We start from the raw sequence: 21,991 nt of genomic DNA on the forward strand, positions 1-21,991 counted from the left end.
GAACCAGATTTAGAATTTAGAGCAGTGGTTCTCACACTTTTAGCACTGGGACCCACTTTTTTGAATGAGAATCTGTCAAAACCCACTGGAAGTGATGTCATGATGGAAGTGACATCATCAAGCAAGAAAATTTTTAGCAATCCTAAGCTGCAATCCAACCCACACTTACCCAGGAGTAAGTCCCATTGATTATCATTGTTAAAAGCATATACGTAATAGCCTGTTATAAGAACAGATCTGTAATATTTCCCCAAATGCAGTCACATACCATGGTAATATTAAGTCTGATATATTAAAAAATACAATATTGAAATGAATGGGGACCCACTTGAAATTGGCTCATGACCCACCTAGTGAGTCCCGACCCATAGTTTGAGAAACACTGATTTAGAGGTCTTAGGAACCTCTAAATTCCACAGGATACATAACTTGGGATTAGCGTGTTGGGACTCAAGCCAGGAAGCTCTGGATCCAAATCCCGCCACCTTGCACCCTGCCTAGTCTACTTCACAGGGTTGTTGTGAGGATAAGGGAGAAGTCATATTTCCTCTAGCTCGTTAACTTTCAGTCTTTTTCTTTTCACTGTTTCTGTCGCCGTTCTAATTTGACCCTTCTTTCCTTGCTGCCTTCCATGTCTCCAGCATATCTTCCTGAATGATCCTCAGCTTGGCCGAATCCATTCCTTGCCCACCTTCTTCTTTCTTCAGTTTTTTGGAGGACGGTCTGGATGAAAATAATGATAATAATTAGCCACAACAACACATAATATCCCACATTCTTCATCTAAAACAAATCAGTTAATTTAGATTTTGAGAAATGTGGCTGTTCCTATCTTTGCAGTTATCTATCTGCTGCGAACTAATGACAGTTCTTTCCTCTTAATGAAACCTTACAGATATGCCTATAGCCCAACCCCAAACCACACAAGGACAGGAAAGGAACTATCATCCAATTAATCAAAACTTGGACAATGAATGAGTTAAAGAACCTACTCACCAGAAGTGCATTAAACCTGTTCTGTAATAAAGTGTGCCTCAGGTAATTACAGTGTCTTCTTCCAAAATTCATCATAAAAATATAGACTTTAATCCACGGACGGTGGCACCCTAGGGACAGCACCAATTTCTGGTGTCATTGAAGGTTTGCCCTCAAAATCTAAACCCACCAGAACAAAGGAAAATGTTGCATTAAGTCGGGATCGATTAAGCTATTTGGAGCAGGTCAGGATTATATCACCATACATTTTTGGGTTAGGTCACAGTGGGTTAAAAAGAAATAAAAACTTGTTCTGTTAAAACACAGCCAGCCAGGCCTCCTACAAGGCAAGATGAAGGCTCTGATCCTCAGGACAAAAGGTGCACCCATGGTGCACATGGTGGTGAAGGTCTTTAAGCACATGCAGAGACCTTTGTCTTGCTTTTGTTTCTGCTGAGAAAAACAGCTCATCCACTCACACTCTGGCCTCAAACACCCTTGCGAGGGAGTCCGTTTCACCTAACAGGGTTTACTTCTTGAGTAAGCATGTTTAGGATGGTGCTTCAAGATTTCCAAATCGAGGGTGTGATTTCTTCCCAGTCTCGAACTCCAGCAGCCAGGGCCTCTGAGAGGAAATTTATCAGGGGGTACAGTTTCTTTTGGGCCCCTTCGCAAAGAGGGAGGGGTGAAACAGAGCGGGAGAGGATGGTGACAGGCAAGCAGAATAGGGGCAAGGACGAGCGAAGCAGGGTAGAGACAGCTGGAAAAGTCTTTGAAGCCCAGGTCTACCAACCCATGTGGCATCAGTAGTGTCTCCAGCATCCCCAGTCATGATAGTGTCCCCAGCAGGCAACACGTCTGAGTAGATAGGAAAATAGGAGATCCCGGGAAATTTCTGGGCCTCCTCCTTGGGCTCCAGGGCCCCTCTTTTGACCCTGGGCCCGGGTACAAATTATCCCCTTTGCCCCCCCCCCCCTAGGTCCTGCCAGCAGCTATTTGACCCTAGTGTGCCTCTTGAGACACCCTTGGGACCACCCCAACCTGGTTCTGTTTCCCAATGGCTGGCTTGGGGTGAGAGCCCTGGGCCTGAGCCCCGTAGGCCTGGTTTCCTCCACTCCTCCAACCATGCCTGATCTTGGAAGCTAAGCAGGGTCAGGCCTGGTTAGTACTTGGATGGGAGACCGCCTGGTGCTGTAGGCTGATACCATAGTCTTTCGAGACTGAAGGTTGCCAACCAAAACCAACCTCTCTCTCTCAGCTCAGCCTGGGCAGCTGGGATCTTCTGCATCCATTCATTCCCTTCCTGGAGCCCCGGCACCTTTCTCCCAGCTTGCCTGCGGACTCCCCCGCGCCTGGGCATCTCCCGAGAGGAGCCCCCTCCTCCCTCGCCTTGAGCCCCGGCACCTCTTTCCCCCGCCTGCCTGCCTGCCTCCCTCCCTCCCAGGGTGCTCAGCTGCCGCCGCCGCTCCTCCTCCTGCCGCCGTCGGTGCTCTCCTCCTCCTCCGCTGCTGCAGCCCCCAGGCGGAGCGAGCAGGCCCGACGCACCGCAGCGGGCACGATGGCTGGGAGCTGCGCGCTGCTGCTGCTGCTGCCCCGGGTGGCCTTCGCCCTGGCCCTGGCGGGCGCCTCGCAGTCGCCTCCGGACGACGACCCCTTCGCAGCCCAGCTGGGCGACATCTCCGCCTGCCAGGCGCGCTGCGCCCACAGCCTTCCTGCGCCCGGCGCGGCCGCCAAGGTACCCGAGGCAGCGGGAGGGGGGCAGGGAGGGAGGCACGGATGGAGCCCCTTCAGGGTCCCCCTTGGGCTCTCGGAAAGCAGCTGCAGTGCAGCCAGAGGGAGAGCCGGGCTCCATCGGGGCATTTTCCTTGGCATGCCTTCCACCCAGCCCCCCCCCCATTCATGGTCATAAAGGATGCTTGTGCTCTGCCCAGACCTCTATCGGCATCTCCATAGGCATCATCTCCCTGCATGGCCAGCACGCTTGCGTAGTGCCAAGGACGGGCAGAGCGGAGCAGGAGCCTCCCTCTGGCGCAGGCACCTCCATAAAGCAGACCAGAGGATCTCTGTGCACCCCATTCATTCATCCATCCATCCATGCGGGGGCTGGTTTGCCTCTCCTCCAAGCCACAGCCTTCAGAACCAGAAAGCGTCCATCTTCCCTGGCTGGAAGAGGAGTGAGAAGATGACACACCAACGGGAGGCAAAAAGCATTGCACATTGCGGCGCCTTCTCTTTGCTAGGCATCTGGAGCTGTCCAATGTCGCTGTGACATCCTTTGTGGAAATGTGATTTTCTTTCTGGTACAGCTGGTTGCCGACTCTTCCGGCTATTTCCAGCGCCTTTACATAAGATCTGGGTTTCTCCCTCCCCGTGCAAGTGCAAAGCCCTCCCCAGGCTTTGTGCAAGTGTCAGTCTCCCCACCCCTTCCTAGCTTCCCAAGATAGCCCATTTTGTAAAGAGAATTTCACTTGGTCCTTTGGGCCGCCCCTTCTCCCCCAGGGCATTTGTTTGTTTGGAGGATGGATGGTTGTCATCCTGTTGTTCACCTTGCAACAAGCATCCAAAGGTGGCTGAGGGCAGCAAGAGGAATCCACAGCACAAAAAAGGCAAGCTGGCCTGTCTGGATGTGTGAAGCTGTGCAAGGCAGGCTGCTTAAACCCGACACAGACACAGAGAGAGAGAGAGAGAGAGAGAGAGAGAGAGAGAGAGAGAGAATTTTTCTTTGTAAATGGCACACTGTTCCCCAATGAATCAGAAGTGGGTTTTGTGCCCCGAAGCTATATATGAAAAAGAAACCCAATTTCAAACAGAATACAGTACATGTATCCATCACAGTGCATGGGAGACATTTCCTCCCCACATCTCACCCAGAGGGCACAGCTCACAATGCTGTCTTGTGGCATTCATAAATTGAGAGGTGTGCATTCTGAAAATATCAAGTGGCCAGGCTTGTACACTGTGCTGTCGTTTGAGACCCAAGCCTATGCATGCCTACTCATGCATAGGCTTACTTCTAAGCCCCGTTATTGTCAGTGGAGCTTACTCCCAGATAAGTGTGGATAGGATTGCAGCTGAAACTGGCTGATTTTACCTGGATGGACTATTGATAGGCCATCGTAAGGATTGCCTTGCTGGACCAGACTGAAGGGGCCTCTAGTCCAACATCTTGTTTCTAACACTGCGCAACCTAGTGCCTCCAGCAAGCCCTGAAATAGGGGTTCAAGGCAGTAGCCCTCCTCCATTGTGGGCCCCCAGCTATTTAGAGACAGTCTGCCTTTGAACATTCCATTTAGTTTATTAAGCATAAGAAATCACTTTCCTACACTAGACAAAATGTCTATCTTGACCAGCATCCTGCTTCTCCCAGAGGTCAACTGCACACCTCCAAACAGGGCAGGAAGGTAACAGCCCTACCCACTTGCTTATCTCCAGCGTCTGGCACTCAGAGGAAGCTTTCTTCTGTGTACGGAGATTCCATTATTGTTAATAAGTGCCAATAGACCTATTTAAGAACATGAGAAATTGCTTTGCTGGATCAGACCAAAGGTCCATCTAGTCCAGCAATTTTCAATCTTTTTCATCTCATGGCACACTGACAAGGCACCAAAATCATCAAGGCACACCCCATTGACATCAGGGACTCACATCCCCCAGTGGCCGTACTAACAAATGACCCTCCCCCTAATTCTCACGGTGCACCTGCAGACTATCCATGGCACACCAGTGTGCCACGGCACAGTGGTTGAAAATGGCTAGACCAGCATCTTTTTTCCAACTGTGGACAGCTGGATGCTTCTGGGAGGCCCGCAAGCAGGACATGAAGCCAATAGCCCTCCATAGCAATGAGTATTCAGAGGTAATGATAGATGTATCCAGGAGGTATGGATAGAATTTATTTTCTTTCCCTTCCCTCTGTTTTCTCTATTCTGTTATCAAAACTTAGACTGCAAGCTCCTTGGGGCTGTGACTGGTCTTTATAGTTCATGTTTTTTAAGAGGGGAAGCTCAATCAAAACTTGTGTAAGCAAAACAATCATCGCCAAGTGGTGGAAGGATACTGTTAAGGGGACCAATTGAGCCTCCATGGGGAGGGATAGCATGGTCTGGGGACCACCATCAAAAAGGCCCTGTCACATATCCCCACCATTCTTCCCAAAATAATTGAGGGCACAATCCTAACCCCTTATGTCAGTGCTTTCCAGCACTGACGTAAGGGCAATGCAGCTCTGAGGGAAGGGAACAAACATTCCCTTACTTTGAGAAGGCCTCCGTGAGTGACACTCAACTGCAGTATGCAGCACATGTCCCATTGGCACCGCTGTGCCAGTGCTGGAAAGCACTGACATAAAGGGTTAGGATTGCACCCTGAATCTGTGACTCAGAAAAGCATCTGAAGTTTTGGCATCTGAAAAAGAAAATGTCACGTTAAGCTGTGAGAGACATTGTAATGTCTTATGGAACACTCTCCATTCCTTGTTGGCTAAATCAAACTAAACATAATTAATGGTCAGATTCAAACTGAATTCCAGATTAAGTAAATAGCAATGTACAATGCTAAATTGTAACATTCCCAAACACACCAAAATCCTAGTGTCTGGACTATAAATGTCACCTTACTATAAATGGCAATGAGTGTTTGGTAGGTGGACAAAAACAATTACAACTGATGTTCAGAGGTAGCCTGCCTCTCTATATGGAGTTTCCATTTAACTGCTAATTATGGTTACTCATTTTACTAATCCAGGTTTACACGTGATTGCCTGTGGTGAGTTGAGAAGTGGCTGTGGTATTAAGCCAAAGGATAACTGGTTTTATTTTTTTTAATTTAAGCTCTGCAATTCATGAATTTATAGTGCCACAGTTCAGATTCTTGTGGACTAGTAACCTGTCTCGGCTTAGTTGTGAGAACATACTAATCTCTTATTAACAGCTCAAACCTAACTAAATTCCCGTGCTGCAATATAGCAGCACCGGCACAGACTATCCTGTGTGGAAATTTTGTCTGCTGGAGGTCTTCTTGGGTTAAGGGGACATTTGTCCTCTTGCTCCTGGGTAAGCCCCAACAGCCACAATGTTTCAACTTGGACCTGCTCCAGCGATATTGCTGGCGCAAGTTTGAGTTGATCTGTGCAGGTGGATCAGGCCCAGGAAGAGGGATAGGATTCAGTGCATGGTGGCGCCACCAATCCCACCCTCTCCTGGGCCCAATCTTCCCACCCTTCTCCCGCCCCGCCCTCCCGCTGCCCCTGCACCAAACTTACCTGGTCCGGCAGACATCCTTCGCTCCGCCAGCAGGCGCAGGAAGGCTCCAGCCTTCCTGTCGGCGTGCTAGTTAGTAGCGCTGTCAACACAGCTTACAGTTTCTTTATGTTATAGCACTTTTGTGACAGCATGCACCGGCAGAACGTGGATTCCACCGCATAGCCCAAACATAGGATTGAGCTGTGAAACAAACACAACTCTTACTATAGCATTGGATGGCTGTAGAAAATAAGCGAGTGGGTGTGTGCATGTGTATGTGTTTGAATTAAATACTGTTTTAACCAACTGTTTTAGCATTGTGGAATCCTAGAATTCTAGGGAAGGGGAAAAAAGAGAGGATCATCCTGTCTCCTGACCATACATGGTAACTATCTTTATCCTGTCCATAATGTGTACATTTTATGCGTGTGAGATGTCTCTCCAAAAATTGCTAGACCGTGGCTTGTTTGGGGATGTCATCCATAATAATACTGAAAATATATTTGGAAAGAGTTTCATTTTTCCTTTAGCTCTTCATTCTCTCTGATTGGTTCCTTGGATTTTTGCAGGCTAAAATCCTCTAAAATAACCCTTGGCATTTCTGCACCGCGTTTAAAGCATGTTCACGTATCTTATCTCAGTATTTGTTACGACAGCCTTGTAAAGTGGGCCAATTGTATTATCCTTTTATGGCAAATGTAATGCTTCAGTGTGAGCTCCTTATTTAGACCACCTACTGAATATGTGCAAGGAGCAGGATTCAAAACTGGCTCCTTACACTACCAGGCTACTCTAGCGCAGTTGATTGTTCCAGTTTGAGAAAACAAGAAATAATAATACTTTGCTCTCTGTGCATCACATTTAAAATGCATCACATTGCAGTCAGTCTCTCTGACCATACTTTAATGTCAGTCAATATTATTATGTCCATATTGCTGATGTGAAGGTTGAGGCTGATAGTTTCTGAGAGTTTGTCCTGTTCCTTTGTGCATAGCTCATCCCTCGGTTCAGTTTCATGGTCACACCAGAATGTGACTGACAGAGAGAGATGGTGTAAAGAACTGCAAATAACATACACTTGTTCTGTACTAGCAGAGTTTAGGGAAATGCACCCATATCCTGCCTGTCCTAATGTCTCCCCCCTTTCTTCCTTTGCCTCCCCCAGAATGCTGTCCTCAATGCCTGTTATCGTGGCTGCCGGCTGTTTTCCATCTGTCATTTTGTGGATCCCACCGCAGAACTGAATGCAACCAGAGCCGAGTGCGAATCGGGTGAGAAAGCGCCTGTGCAGCCCTCTTCCCATCTTCTCCCCTCCCCCCTGCCTTCATCTCCTCCTGGTTACATTATCCAGAATCTCTCCTCCACTTAAAGCTGTCATCTCCCTGGCTTTTTCTGAGCTTCTGTAAAAGATTCCCAGCGACAGGCAGGAATCACGCAGAGTGCAGGTGGGGATAAAACAGGACAGGCCCACCTCTCCCCCCACACCCCAGGAAATGAGTACAAGGCAGGAACAAGAGAAGTATAAAAATGTCCAACAGAAATTCTGTAAAGAAAGTTGCTTTGCAAATTTTTGGCTGCAATCCTATGCACACTTTCCTGGAAATAAGCCTCACTGAACACAATTGGTCTTACTTCTGAGTAGACATGTATGTCTGTATACCTGTATAGGATTGTGCTGTTAGTTATTTTGATTTATTGCAAGGTCCTCTGGGCATGTTGTAGAGTAACAGCATATTATATTTGCAAATGGAATAAATTGTACCTCATAAGGCAACCAAAGTGCTCTCTAATCCAACATCTTGTTTCAAACAGTGGATAGCATAGTTGGCTGTGAGAAAACAAGTAAGGTAGGAAAGCCTTCCTCTTGTATGTGTCCCTGGCATTGGATACTCAAAAGTAGACTGCACCTGTATTTTGAAGTTCAATTTACCTATCATAGCTAATAGTTACTGTTAAATACACACCGCAACATAAGAACTTGCCTTGCTGGATCTAACCCAAGATCCGTCTAGTCTAGCATCCTGTTTCCAAGAATGGCCAGCCAGATGTCTCCAGGAAGACCACAAGCAGATCGTGAAGGCAATAGCTGTCGCCTTCTGTTGCTCCTCAGCAAATAACATTCAGAGGTAACCTGCTCCTGAACATGGAGGAACAATTAGCTATCAGTAAAAACACCAGATCTCTTCTGGATAAGAGCAAGGTTCTGTTAAGTCCAGCAACCTTTTCTTCAGCAGTGAGTGGCTTTCAAGAACTTAACAAGAAAGGCATAAGGACAGCAGCCCTCTCCTGTTATTTGTCCCTTAAGCAACTTGTATTCACAGGTAGGCTGCTACTGAATGTGGAAGTTTCAACATAGCACATTCCCTTTGAGAGAGCCCCCTGAAAAAATGGATGCTTCCCCCCAATTCTCCATTAGAACAGGGAGCATGTTTCAGCTCTTACAACTGAAAAGGTTCTAGTGTTGTAAGAATGACTGATCCAGTCAGGCCTGAACAGAGATGAAGAGGCATTACCCACTTCCCTGGTGGAGGCTGATGGGAAGGGAGCAAAGCCCGAGCAGTAGCTCACTTAGGGCGCAATCCTAACCAACTTTCCAGCACTGACGTAGCTGTACCAGTGGGGCATGTACTGCATCCTGCAGTTGGGGGGCAGTCATGGAGTCCTCCTCAAAGTAAGGCAATGTTTGTTCCCTTACCTGGGAGTTGCATTGCTCTGACCTTGGTGCTGGAAAGTTGGTTAGGATTGTGCCCTTACAGATGTAAATTCATGAACAACTGAGGGCGCAATCCTAACAGCACCCTGGGCCGGTGCAAGTGACTTGCGCCGGCCCAGGAGGGTCACAAACGTGCCATGCCTTATGTGTTTGTGCCTCCTCAAGAGTAGGCTGGGTTGGTGCACGGATGTGTGTTGGCCTGTGGAGGCTGGATCCAGCCTCCATGCCGACATCAGGAGGGAGGCTTGCGTTGGCTGAGCTTGGCTGATGCAAGGTTCTGGGGTAGGCAGGGAGGAGGCGGGAAGGAGGCGTTCCAGGGCAGGGGAAGGGCAGGCAGAGAGTGGTCCCGGGGGCGGGCGTGTGGGGAGCAGGAGGCAGGGCTAGGACCCAGCAGTTATGCCAGATCACAACCCCCATTCCTAAGCAACACGGAGTGGTTTCAAGCCACTCTGCTCTCCTTGGACTTGTGCCACCTCAGGAGTGGCTTACCTGGGGTAAGGGGAAGACTTTCCCCTTACCTCCAGCTGAGCCACTTTGGCGCCCTATCTCACACTAGATACAGCACAAGCCTCTTGGCCTGCCTGTTACAGCGCAAGATAGGATTGCACTGCACAAAGCAGCAGATCCCATTCTGATGCCTCCCTCTCTCTCACTCTCTCTCTAGCTTGTATGGAAGCATACACTGGTGGTGAGGAGCAGTTTGGCTGCACAACCGGATGCAGGACACAGCTTCCTGACGTGGAGAGCAGAAGTGAAAAGGTAACTATTTTTTGCCCACTTTCTTAAGAGTATATGTATAGGCCAGTGCCCACTTGTAGCTCAGTGAGAAGAGGCATTCCTTCCTGTCCAGTAGAGGGGAGTGCTGCATCTTAGAAGAGGCATTCTCTCCCACATAGGTAATAGGAGGAGGAGGAGGAGATGCCTTTTAAGATAAGTTTTTTAGATTTTGCTCTGGGACAGGGTATCTTAGAGACCGCCTACTCCCGTACAATCCGGCCCATCTTCTTAGGTCATCAGAGAAGGCCTTTTTACAAGTGCCGCCGCTTAGGGAGGTACATGGGGCGGCGGCAAGAAATAGGGCCTTCTCAGTAGTGGCACCAACACTATGAAATTCCCTTCCCCTTGACTTAAGAACTGCTCCCTCTCTTGAAACTTTTTGGTGAGGCCTGAAGATCCTTCTGTTTAGACAAGCCTTCTGAGTTCCTGGCCTTTTTAACATCTTTTAACATCTCTTAATATTTTTAACATCTGTTTACAGGCCTGATCCTTTTTTAATTTGCTGCGCTATGCTCTTATCTGACTAGTTTTTATCAGACTTCTGTTTTTACAATATGTTATTTTTTAATCTGTTTTAAACTGTGTTTTTAAATTGTTTTTAACCTTGTTTTTTAAGCCGCCTTGAGTCCCTTCAGAGAGAAAGGCGGGGTAAAAAAAAAAAATAATAATATCTTCAAGGTTGTCTCTGTAAGGTCTAGGCACTTGGGAGGGCATTTAAGCATATGCACACAGCCCATAGGCCCTTCTCATTTTTGGGGTGCCAGGGCCTACAGATTTAGTGATTCTTAGTCATTCAGTCACCAACCTATTAAGCTGGCACCTGTCTGGCATCAGGCTCTGAACACATCAAGAGGGTGTCATCGCTGGCAGGAGTGGGAGGCTTTAGTAATCCGATCAGAAAGGAAAATGCTGGAGAGGATTAGACAGCCGTGGTTTGTCCACCCCAGGAGTCTGGGCCTCGTGCCTTTGGCCTTCTCCAAAGTACCCGTGGGCAGGACTGGAACAAGCTTCCAACTGAAATTGGGAACAGTCTGTGTACCAGTGACTCATTTTGCACCTGTTTACTGTGGACAAAGCATTTTGTGTGTGGGAATGGCACATGGATCGATGCAGCCTTTCGAGTTATAATTCAAGCCCAGAGGCTGGATCTAGAAAAGGAATGGGGAAGAGGGAGCAGTGGTTACTGCACAGGAAGAAAAATATGAAGCTGCCTTGTGCCAAGGCTGGGATGAATGGATTTCCTCTGTTCCATTCCTTTGTTGTCTCACGAGCTTGCTCTGCTCTGTGTTCCACTCCTCTTCAATGTCAGTCTAATTGAAAGAATTTCTAAAATTAATTCTGGAATCAGAAGAATTCACCATAGCTTACAGTTCCTCCAGTTCACTGGCATCTTTTCCCCCTTCTCTGTGTCACTGATGCACACAAGCATTGATAAAACACTGCTGATAAAACACTGCTAACCGCCCACCCCCCACCCTGAATGTGATTGTATCAAGATTCTTTTTGTATAGTGTTTTCCTGATGTACACATTGTGCATTGGTAAGACTGACAAAAAGAATCTATGTGTCTGTCTAAGAGGATTTTCCTGCCTAAGGCAGGGGGTTGGACTAGATGAGCTGTTAGGCTCCTTCCAACTCTATGATTTTATAATTCTATGAACTATAAAGAAAAAATATCAAGATTGATAAAACACTGCAGAAAAGCTATCTTGGCGTGATTTGAGATGGCTTATTGTGTGGCATTTTAGCAAAACGACAGACTCAAAATCTTGGTGCAGTCATACGCATTACCGCGCTAAGATTGCTTTGTTGCAGTGTTTTATTGGTGTGCTTTGTACATCAGTGGTGCTGAGGAAGGAAAAAGATGCAGATTGAAAACAGTGGTAAATAGCATATGATCAGCACTCAAAACAAAACGTGGAAGTGCAATCATCAGTTCCTAACTAATCAGCTCCACTCTGGAAACAAGAGAAGATAATTGAAAATTCCAGAATCTGGGGAGAAATTTGAGAGGAGGAGCATTTTGGAAGCATCCCTAAATTCAGGGTGGCCTTATAATTGTGTCCAGTTTTGTTCCTGGCTGATCTTTCCCTTACTACTTCGCTTGCTACACATACTGTGGCACATCAGTGAACCAACATTTTTCCAATTTTCAAAAGTGTTCCTGGGTAAGTTACTTCCCCGACACATTAGAGGTGACTAGTTAGTGCTATAAATAAGGAATTCTCCTGTTCAAATCTCATCTCTGCCATGAACTTGCTAGGTGGCTTTAGATAAGCCACGTGCAGAGCAATCCTATCTTGTGCTGGAACAGGCAGGCCTGGAGGCCTGCACTGTATCCAGTGCAAGATAGGGCTCCAAAGTGGCTCAGCCGGAGGTAAGGAGAAACTCTCCCCCTTACCACCAGGTAAGCCACCGCAGCCCCAATGTGTCTCCTCAAACTTGCACCACCTACGGAGTGGCATAAGCCCGAGGAGAGTGCTCAGGAATGGGGGTTGGGATCCAGCATAACTGCTGGGTTCCAGACCCACCTTCTGCTCCCTGCCCCTAGGACTGCCCTCCCCCTGCCCCGGAACACCTCCCTCCTGTCTCCTCCCCGCCCTCCCCAGAGGCTTGCGTTGTCCGAGCTCAAGTCTCCTCCATGAAGTTGGCACGGAGGCTTCATGGGCCAGTGCGTGTCCCTGTGCCAGCCCAGCCAACTCCCAAGGAGGCGCAAATGTGCCTTATGACACATTTGCAACCCTCCTGGGCCGACACAAGGGATTTGCGCCGGCCCAAGGGTGCCTTAGGATTGTGCCCTCAGCCTCAGTCTTCCCTATCTGCCATATGGGGCTAATATTTGCTTACCATACAGGGTTATTGCAAAAATTACAAGCTAGTTAACTTGAATGAGCTTTAACTGATAGCTTTCACTGGCAGAGGCTTTGAAGTCAGCCTGCTGTTCTGCTTGTATTGTTTTGGTAGTTCAGGCTGAATTTCATTGTTAGCCACCTTTGAAGAATGTTGTTCTAAAAAGTGACACACAAATACCTTGAAAAAAAATAAAATTTTGTGAACAGATTCCAGATCAGAAACCAGCCTCGTTCTCCGTTTTTGACCTGGTCTCCAATTTTTGCAATGACATTGTGAGCTCCGCCCAGAGTTTCATCTCCTCTACGTGGACCTTCTACCTTCAAGCGGATGATGGAAAAGTCGTGGTTTTCCAGGTAGAGTTGGCAATGTTTGAGAAGATGGGATGGGGAGCAAAGATTTTAAAAAGTGTTTCCTGGGGCTTCCTTCCAAGTGTTTCCTTGGTTGGCAGAAATACACCCCTGCATTTGGGAGATGCAGGAGAACCCATTCTTGTGGCATTAGGGTGGGCCATGCCTTGGAGTTACTAATGTGTGTCAGGGGGAAGAACCCACAGAAGTAAGTTACTGAGCATCTCTGGGCAAATTAGGAGCCAAAACAAAACGTGGCCAAAATCCACCTACCCAGAGCACAAGCCTATACATGTCTACTCAGAAGGAAGTCCATTGCCTCCCATGGGGCTTACTCCCAGGAAAATGTTATAGGATTTCAATCTTCAAATATCAAACATTTTCTAAGGCTGCAGACTTATACACACTTTCTTGGGAGTGGTTGGTTGGCAACCTTCAGTCTTGAAAGACTATGGTATCAGCCTACAGCACCCGGTATTCCCAGGCGGTCTCCCATCCAAGTACTAACCAGGCCTGACCCTGCTTAGCTTCCAAGATCAGACAAAATTGGGCATGTGCAGGGTAACAGCCCCACTGAACAAAGTGGGGCTTACTTCTGAGTAGATACGAATAGGATTGTGCTCTAAGAACCCTTCCCCATAAATTCACCTTTTGAGTCAGGAGTGCTTTTAGAAAATGAGATTAACACAATCCTATGCGTGTCTATGTGTATGTTCAGTGGGACATACTTCCAGGAAAGTGTGTATAGGATTGCAGTCTCACTCATTCATCCTTTCATCTTCAGTCACAGCCTGAGATTGAGTATCCCATTCCAGAGGTACAGGCACCAAAATCGGAAGTGTCGGAGAAGGCTTGGACAGTTTCCAGCCCCAACACCCTGAAGCCCCATACAGGTAAAGGGGGGGTGAGACTCTCAGATCTTTAGGAACAGGACTGAAAACACAACCGCTGGTAGAATTAGTATCCTTCTATAAATGAATGGTCCCAACGCATTTGGAATACTGCGTATGGTTCTTGGTATTATCGCATCTCCAAGAAAGAGATTGTAGAGTTGGAAGAGGGCAGAGGAGAGACAAGCATAACTATATGAGCTTCAAGGAAAGCCTAAAGCATCTGATGTTTTTTTTTGTTCAGGAAAGAAAGAGGGGAACTTGAAAGAAGTTTCTAAAATTAGGGATGGTTTGGAGGAAATGGACAGAGAGGTTTTTTACCCCTTCTCTTCCTGATTTTAAGTGTTAGAACTTGAGGTCAACCAATGCAATTGCTTAGCAGGAGATTCAGGAAAAAAATACTCTTACAGAATTCATTCATGGAACTCTCAGCCATAGGATGTGGTGATGGCCGCTGGCTTAAAAGGCTATCAGACAAATTAATGGAGGAGGAGAAGTCTATCATTGTCTGTTAGTCTTGACCACTTCAAACAACCTCTATCTCCAACAGTCTCTCTACTTCTGAATTACCAGATCTTGAGGACAAGCAAGTAATAAGGGAGTGCTGTTGCCTTCATCTCCTGTTTGTGGGCTACCTAGAAGCATCTGGTTGTCCACCACTGGAAACAAGCTGCTGGGCTAGATGGACTTCTTGGTCTGATGCAGCAGGGCACTTTTGTTAAAGCTAAGCAGGTCTGGTCTGTTCCTAGATGGGAGTCCACCTGGGAACCCTATATACCCTGCTTTGAGTTGCATTGTGAAAGAAAGGCGGGATATAAATGAAAGGGAGATGTAAAAGAATTTCAGTTCCAGCAAGAGGTGGGTTTGGGGGATCAGGCATACCGTGGTAAGTGTGATGTTGTGCAAGTGAGGAGCCTGGGATGGCAGGAAGGTGTCAGGACCACGGACAGAGCCTGGTCTAGCTGGATGTAAGGCTGAGGGCAGTGAGCAATTAGGCTCTGCTCAGAAGCTCACTGAAGGCTGAAATACGTACTGCTGCAGCTGGAGTAGTGTGCCCTTGTCGTGGACCACAGCTGTAAACAGCGCACCAGACTAGGTTGCCTTTGGGTCTAACCCAAGAAGGCAATTCTTAAAATAGGCCTTATGCATGTGTGACTTCTGCCTCTTCCTCCCATGGGGGGGTAGCTCCCTACTGAGGGGGGTTTAAGGAGGCCATATCTGTGAAATGGGATGGGATTCAAGCTCCTTATTTATTGATGATGAGATTCAAGCTCCCTTTTTATTGATGAGTACTGCACAATGAAAAGGGGGGGCTCCTTAATCTTTAACTCACGTCTTTGGTAAATGCATACTTCTGCAGGTCTTCGTGAGAAGCTGGAGAAACCTCCTGTTGAGGAGCCAAAGAGCAGAGCCAAAACACAGCCCCCAGCAGAGACTCAGCCACCACCTGAGCACGACTTCCTTGGCTGCATGTCCAAGTAAGACAGCTGGGGAGTTTGGCAGTCACTGAATGGAGGAGAGAGAGAGAGAGAGAGAGAGAGAGAGAGAGAGAGAGGATTTGGGGATAAAAGGGAGCATAGGAAGGACCCAAGACCACAAAGCTCCAACCAGCTCAGTTAACTGATCAAGGGATCCATAGTTTCGTAGACAGGCATGTGGCACTTCTGCAGAAGACTTCCTAAAAACCGTGCTTTTCATTTTTTTAAAAAGAAAGCTTAAGTTTCTAGACCTCATGGTTCCATTGATACAGTGTGCAGGCAATGGCCGCTGAAACTTGGGTGCCTGACAAGGTGGTGGAATTAGATTTTTAGCATTTAAGAATGGGGATTTAGTAGGGTGAACTGATTTAAATCCCCAAAGGAAAAAAGACTGATTTTTAAATGGTTGGTCGAAATCAAGTTTCAAGATTTCATGGCTATGATGGAGAAGTGAATGGGCAATGTCTGTTGAAATCTTAGGAGACTGAGGGGTGGTAGGGTGAACTTTTCACACAGAAGGCTTTACGCCTTGTTTTGAAGCAGTGATTGGAGGTGGAATTTTTTTTTTCTATCAGAATTTTCCCATCGAAATGTTTTTCTGCAGGTAAAATTTCTGGTTCTAAAAACTGCAGTTTTATAGGACTGAGTAGGAACTTCATTAGTGAATACAACTCCCGCCAAATTGGGAAGTTGCAAAGTGGTAGTTACCTTTTTTGCCCAGGTGACTGTATCTAGGAGTTAGCTACATAATTTATGCACAGCACTTTGGTGCTGTGCAAATATAAGTATGTTAACCATTTTTGGTGGCCTCATTTATCCCCTGTAAAATTTAAACTATGTGAGGGGAGTGTATATCAAGGGACGTGGATATCATCTTGTAAATAAAAATATTTACAAGAGTTCCATTTAAAATCATGTCCAAGTCAAGCTTTGAATTTGTTTATAGATGCAATGTTCAGCTCACAACAACAGTACTATCCTAGGCTGTTGCTTGGAAATAAATCCCACTGTATTCAATGCGGCTTACTCCCAGGTAAGCGTGCATGGGATTGTGGCTTTACAGAATAATCCTCTGCATGTTTACTCAGAAGTAAACCTCAGCTGGGCTTACTTAGGGCCCAGTTTTATCCAACTTTCCAGTTCTGATGCAGTCACAATGCAGCCCCGAAGTAAGCAAACAAATGTTCCCTTACCTTGAGGAGACCTCCATGTCTGCCCCCTCCCACCGCAGGATGCAGTGGATACTTCATTGACACAGCTACATCAGTGCTAGAAAGTTGGATCGGATTTGGTCCTGAGTATGTTTAAAGTGAGAGAAAAATCATGCTTTTCTGGTTTCTCTTTCCCCTAATCCGATATTCAGATATAAATTAGTTTTGGCTACTCCAGACAAGTTTTGAGATGTTTTATCACAGCACATTAAATTAACACGGCATCCTATAGTAAACTTTAAAGCAAAATCTGCCAAATAATCCTGCTCAGTCTGATAATCAATTTGGGGGGGGAGGGAATTATCTGTACAGTTTTCATGTGCAGAATGTTCTGCAAAAACCACATCACTATCTGGGAGAAGCGGGCAGTGTGGTGGAATGGGGTATCTGGAGATTGGGCGACCTCCTTCCATTCATCCCTCTTCCCAAGAGCTGACATTCATCTCCTCCCTCCCTGCCCCCACACTGGCCCACTCCTTCCCTCTGCCTTTCCATCAGCCAATTTGAAGCTTCAACTGCCCCCATGTCCAGCCATAATCTCGCCATCTCTCTTTGGCGGGGGGCATCCGGGTGTTACAGGCGTTCGGGGCTGCCCCGCTGGATCCTGGCTGCTTGTCTCTTCCTCTCCATCATGGTGATGCTGTGGCTGAGCTGTGCCAGCCTGGTGACTGCTCCAGATCAGCACATCAAGACCCAGGTATTGGGGAAAAGGGAGAGTTGGCGGGGGGGGGGGGTCTTGCTCAATCTGGTAGGAGCTTTTCAGTAGCACCCATTGAAATAAATGAGACAAGTTAATTATGACTAAGCTTCTTTAGATACAGTCCATCATCTTGTTGTTGTCATCCTTATGACCATCTTGCAATGCAGGTTGGTGTTATTATCCCCACACTGCAGATGCAGAAGTCTGAGATATTGTGGCTTGCCTAAGGCTACATAGGGAATTTACAGCTAAGGCAACATTTGAACAGGTGATTGAGGTGTAGTTCAGTCTCTAGGCCGCCACCCCACTCTAGCTTGAATGTCTGGTCTGGCAGGAGGTCTGGTCTGGGCAGGAGGTCTGGTCTAGAGGGTAGAACCTCCGTTTGCCTGAAGATAACATCCACAGGTCGCCAGTTCGAGGCCACCGGCACCGTGCAACCTTGAAGCAGCTGACTAGCTGAGCCGAGTTATTCCACCTGCTCTGAGCGTGGAGACCAGAGTGTGAAACCAGATCAGAAAGAAACATCTGAATGTTGTGGTTCTTGAAAGATAGAACCTTCTTTCAATTGTAAAAATCCCCACGGAGATTTAAATAGCCTGCCTAAGTAAACCGCCTTGAATAAAGTCTGAGGAGAAATCTGACAACCAAGAAAGGTGGTATATAAATACCTGTATTATTATTATTATTATTATTATTATTATGTGCACACCCATCTTTTGTGAGCTTTGTCTCTCCTGTCTGTGGGAAGAGAACCAGGAAGTTCTCCCCAACAAAAGCATTCTGAAGCTGAGGGGCCACAACTAAAAAGAACCTTCTTTTGGGCCTGTGGAGGTAGGGGGACAAAGAGGTCTGAGCTATGAGTAAGGCATTTTGGGGAGGTAATCCTTAAGTTTCTCATTGCAAAGGTCAAAACTATCTCTTCCGTCTAGCCCCTGAGCATCAATGGAGATAAGGAGTACCTTGATGATCTTGATGGCCCAGCACCATATTCCCTGCGCCCTGTCATCGCCGTCACCATCTGCCCTGCTGATGAAAATGAGGAAGCAGGTCTTCTGCCAGTCAAAGTAGACTTGGACAAGACTACTCTTTAAGAAGATCCCCTCCCACACACACAGTCATCCTGTTTCCTATCAACCAGTCTCTCCCTCCTTCTTGTCTTCCCCTTAATTCCTTTGAATTTCCATTATGAACCCTTCCCACTCCATTATGTCACATCCATCACCTGCTCTTTCATCCAGGTAGGACGTTGTGGAGCCCGCTCTTGCCTGGGGAGGGGGCTGCACCGGATCCCCAATTTTCACCAGCAACAACATCTTGGGTTGGGGGGGGGATTGGGATGACAAGACGTTTATTTTTTAAAATGCCATTGTTACCTCTGTGTTTTGGAATTAATTGTACAGTACTCGGTCCTTTCTGACACAAGGTTCTTGAAGGAGTCATTGACACTTTTTGGCTTCATTCATTTTTGTGGCAGAAGGGTGCTTAGTTCCTATTATCCCTTCCCCCACTTTTCTGTGAAGATTGTCACAGGGCAGTGGTAAAGATGATGCTTTGCATGCAAATGGATCAGGACACGGGTGATGGGAAAGATCCCTTGAGAGATGCTGCTGAGGAAGCCATACTGGCCTGGGTGGCTTGACTCAGTAGGCAGTTTCAGATATGTATTAGCTAAGTTCATTCATAGCTCAGCAGTAGAGCATCTATTTTTATGGAGAAAGTTTCTTTTTGACCTGAGATCCTGAAGAATGATTGTCAGGTCAGAGCAGATGATACTAGTCTTGCTGGATCCAGTGGGTCAGGATAGCAGCTTCATATGGAGAAATGGGACAAGGCTGTTATGACTGTCAGCAAAATCATATATACACTTACCTGGGAGTTAGCCCCACTGAATACAGCAAGACTTTCTTCTGAATAAACAAGCATAGGATTGCTCTGTAATCATGCCCTCCCCCAATTATCTGCATGGGGGCGGGAATGTAGCCAGTGTATGGCACATCCCCATGATACAGCCTATATTAGAAAGGGCACGTTCTGAAAGGGATTTTTTTAAAGGTGGGGCACACATTATTAGTGATGAGCATTCAGTAATGGTGGCACAAACTGGCCACAGTATGATGTGGAAGCATCATCCTATTTTTTAAAACACAAGTGTGTTTGATTCTGCTGTGAGGATACTTCAGTCTACCTGGGATCATGTGCTCAGTCCTTAGCACCCTCTTCAGATGAAGAAGGGAAATGCAAATGTGTAACATCAGACCCTGCAGTTAGCTGGCAGTATGAAGCCTCTAGATGGGTCAAGCTTAGCATAAATACTGAGAGTGTTTGCCTGTCAACAAAACTTACTCTGGTTTCTGAGGCAACTGGCCTCCAGGATCCTAGATTGGAATGCATATACTCCAGATCTGGACGTGGGAACAGCTGTTTACAGCCATGGCCCAGACAACTTCTCATGATTCCTTGGGAGGAAGCCATGGTGCTTCAGGATCAATGTGTACAGTTATCCCTTGCTATAGGAGCAATTGCTTTGAGGAGCATATCTGAGGAGCATATTGCTATAGGAGCAATTGCTTTGAGGAGCATATCCCTTGCTATAGGAGCAATTGCTTTGAGATTTCACCATGAAGTGCATATTCATACCTTCAGATTCAGTGTACAAGCATATTTTCTACTTAAATTTCAACTTATAAAGCTCTGCTGGGAGACACATTTTTTAAAGCAGCCAGTAGATGGCAATGCAATGCAAAACAATGTTTATTATACAAGTTTTCAATTTACAAGCAGTTTTCATGGAACCCATTAGGTGCACATAACGAGGGATAACTCTAGCTACATTATTGGCTGAAACTGGTTTAAGATCCCCATTAAAGATTTGATTCAAATCATTTTGATGGATCGAAGTCTCACGTTTTCCTAATATAGAAATCTAAACTATGTCAAGGAAAGCAGTGGCAGTTCATGATAGTCACAACAACCATGTGAGGTAGATTAGGCTGTGACTTACCCAGTATGAGCTGTTAGGACTTGAACCCAGAACTCTGAAATGGCAGTTTGATACTTTAGCCTTGATGCTCCACTGCCTCTCCTGTATGTGTTTAATGTAATTGGGGAATGTTGAAGAAAGATTCAAATTTAGGAGAATTTTTATTCACTCCCACCCCCCCAAATTTTAAGAAAGGAGAATTTGTTTAAGAACATTTCCCCTCAGTAGCCCCTTCTGCCCAATTCCCTGGATTATTTTATCTCTAGAATCAGCCGTTATGAGAGTTTCCCTTGAACCCACTTGGGGGAGTCTTTGTTCTTTTACACAACATACTCGTTGATGGAGGCAGGGCACTTCACAACCCCAGCCTGTGGCAACATGAACTGTACAGCAAGTGGCTGTGGGAACCATCTGTTCTTCAACTCTGTCATCATATCTTGTCTTGATCAAGGGATGCCATCACTGCAGACATTTTTCATATCACTTGAACCCACGTAACTTTTACTTTTGCAATGACGGCCCATGAGTTTACCGCCTCTTTTCCAGCCTGGTCTGCAATGTTTGTAATGTTAGAAAAGACCCTCCTATGCCAACGGGACAACATTGACTTTGATTGCTTGTACATTCCGCCTAATGCTCTATTCTCTGTACATAGGTTTAACTTATTCCCTTTTCTTCCCTCTCTTTCGACTATGTAACTTTCTCAGTTAGTTAAGGAGAAATCTGTTTTAAAAAACCTTGGATGTAGACACTCCTCCTGTAGAAAAAAAAACGCTGTAAAGAGACTGAAAGGCTGCTCGTCTGTTTTCGATAACTTTTTATGATCTTTCAAAGCTCTTCCCTCTTAAATGCATTTTGACATTTCTGGCGCGGGAAGAGAGTCAGAGGGAAGGGGTGCAAATTGGAGGAATATATTTTATGTACTTTGGGGGGGGGGGTTTCATCTGTCTGTCTTTTCATTGGAGCTTTTGCAACAGATTACCTGTATGTAAAGCTAAGCTGCGTTTGTGCGTCCTTCGTTCTGACGAGCCTGTTTTAATTCCGTTAAAGCCTCCCCCCCCCCGGCCGCTGCTGCCTCTTTTTTTGGAGGGCTACAGAAGAACAAGACCTCGGTTGAACCGAGGTGGGACAAGTTGGGAGGTCCACTGCAGCTATCTATATCTATCTATCTATATCTCTAATAAATCTTTTGTCTGTCCTGGAAGTTGTTGGAGAGAAATGGTTTGTTGTTTTAATTTAAAAATAAAATTGATAAAAAGAAACAGCATGGATTTTTGTCCAGAGAGGAAATCAAGGGTTTGCTGAGAGACAATCACTATTTACAACTGTGTGGTCCTTTGGGAAAAAAGAAGTGTCAGATAATCTCCGGTATAGTTAGAGCAATTAGTTGTCTTATTTGGGAGACCACATAGGCCTCTCCTCAATGTGTTAGTTTGCTACATGAGGGCAGTTAGTTTCCCTTACTGCTACCTGAAGTGATCCAATCTGAAATCTTTCTGTCTCTGGATTATAACTGGATCTATACAACATATGCAAGCATAATGAAATGGAAGAGTCCTGAGGTGGTAAAATAGATTGTACCATCTCAAACAGCTTTCCTTTGTATGTTTAAAAAACAAAACAAAACCATTTCCCTGCAGTTAGAAAGCTAGCAGAGCAAGGCCCCAGTTTTGAATTACTCTTTTTGTATAATATATAAAATTCCTTATATATGTGATTTCCTATATTAACAGCTCTAGCTCAACTCTCCATACAAATAAAAAGAAAACAGAATCAAAATTTTGTATGCCACTTGCGAGTAAAAAGCCAGGCAACTCCCCTTCTGCA

The 21,991-nt window shown here is 46.2% G+C and overlaps 1 protein-coding gene, 1 long non-coding RNA gene and 1 pseudogene across 3 annotated transcripts; 1 reads left to right on the top strand and 2 right to left on the bottom strand.

Annotated features, from left to right (window-relative positions):
* Positions 1-273: 273 nt before the first annotated feature.
* LOC136659254 (uncharacterized) lies at positions 274-2,365 on the bottom strand. The gene is made up of 3 exons (XR_010794834.1): positions 2,221-2,365; positions 997-1,155; positions 274-723 (listed from the first exon to the last, which is right to left on the bottom strand). It is a non-coding gene; the product is annotated as an uncharacterized lncRNA (long non-coding RNA).
* A 167-nt stretch (positions 2,366-2,532) lies between these two features.
* On the top strand, positions 2,533-21,372 carry TMEM59L (transmembrane protein 59 like). 2 transcript variants are annotated; one of them, XM_066636013.1, is made up of 8 exons: positions 2,533-2,710; positions 7,381-7,486; positions 9,593-9,687; positions 12,765-12,911; positions 13,690-13,798; positions 15,156-15,273; positions 16,983-17,181; positions 18,114-21,372. In XM_066636013.1, the coding sequence occupies exons 1-8, from the start codon at positions 2,534-2,536 to the stop codon at positions 18,273-18,275; spliced, it is 1,113 nt and encodes a 370-aa protein (XP_066492110.1). In that variant the 5' UTR covers position 2,533; the 3' UTR covers positions 18,276-21,372. The 2 variants fall into 2 exon arrangements, with proteins under 2 accessions (XP_066492110.1, XP_066492111.1); XM_066636014.1 differs by having other exon boundaries at positions 17,064-17,181.
* LOC136659712 (5S ribosomal RNA) lies at positions 13,365-13,483 on the bottom strand (annotated as a pseudogene).
* Positions 21,373-21,991: the final 619 nt, after the last annotated feature.

Source organism: Tiliqua scincoides, chromosome 8 (assembly GCF_035046505.1).
Source record: "Tiliqua scincoides isolate rTilSci1 chromosome 8, rTilSci1.hap2, whole genome shotgun sequence".
In the NCBI taxonomy this organism is placed as follows: Eukaryota; Metazoa; Chordata; class Lepidosauria; order Squamata; family Scincidae; genus Tiliqua; species Tiliqua scincoides.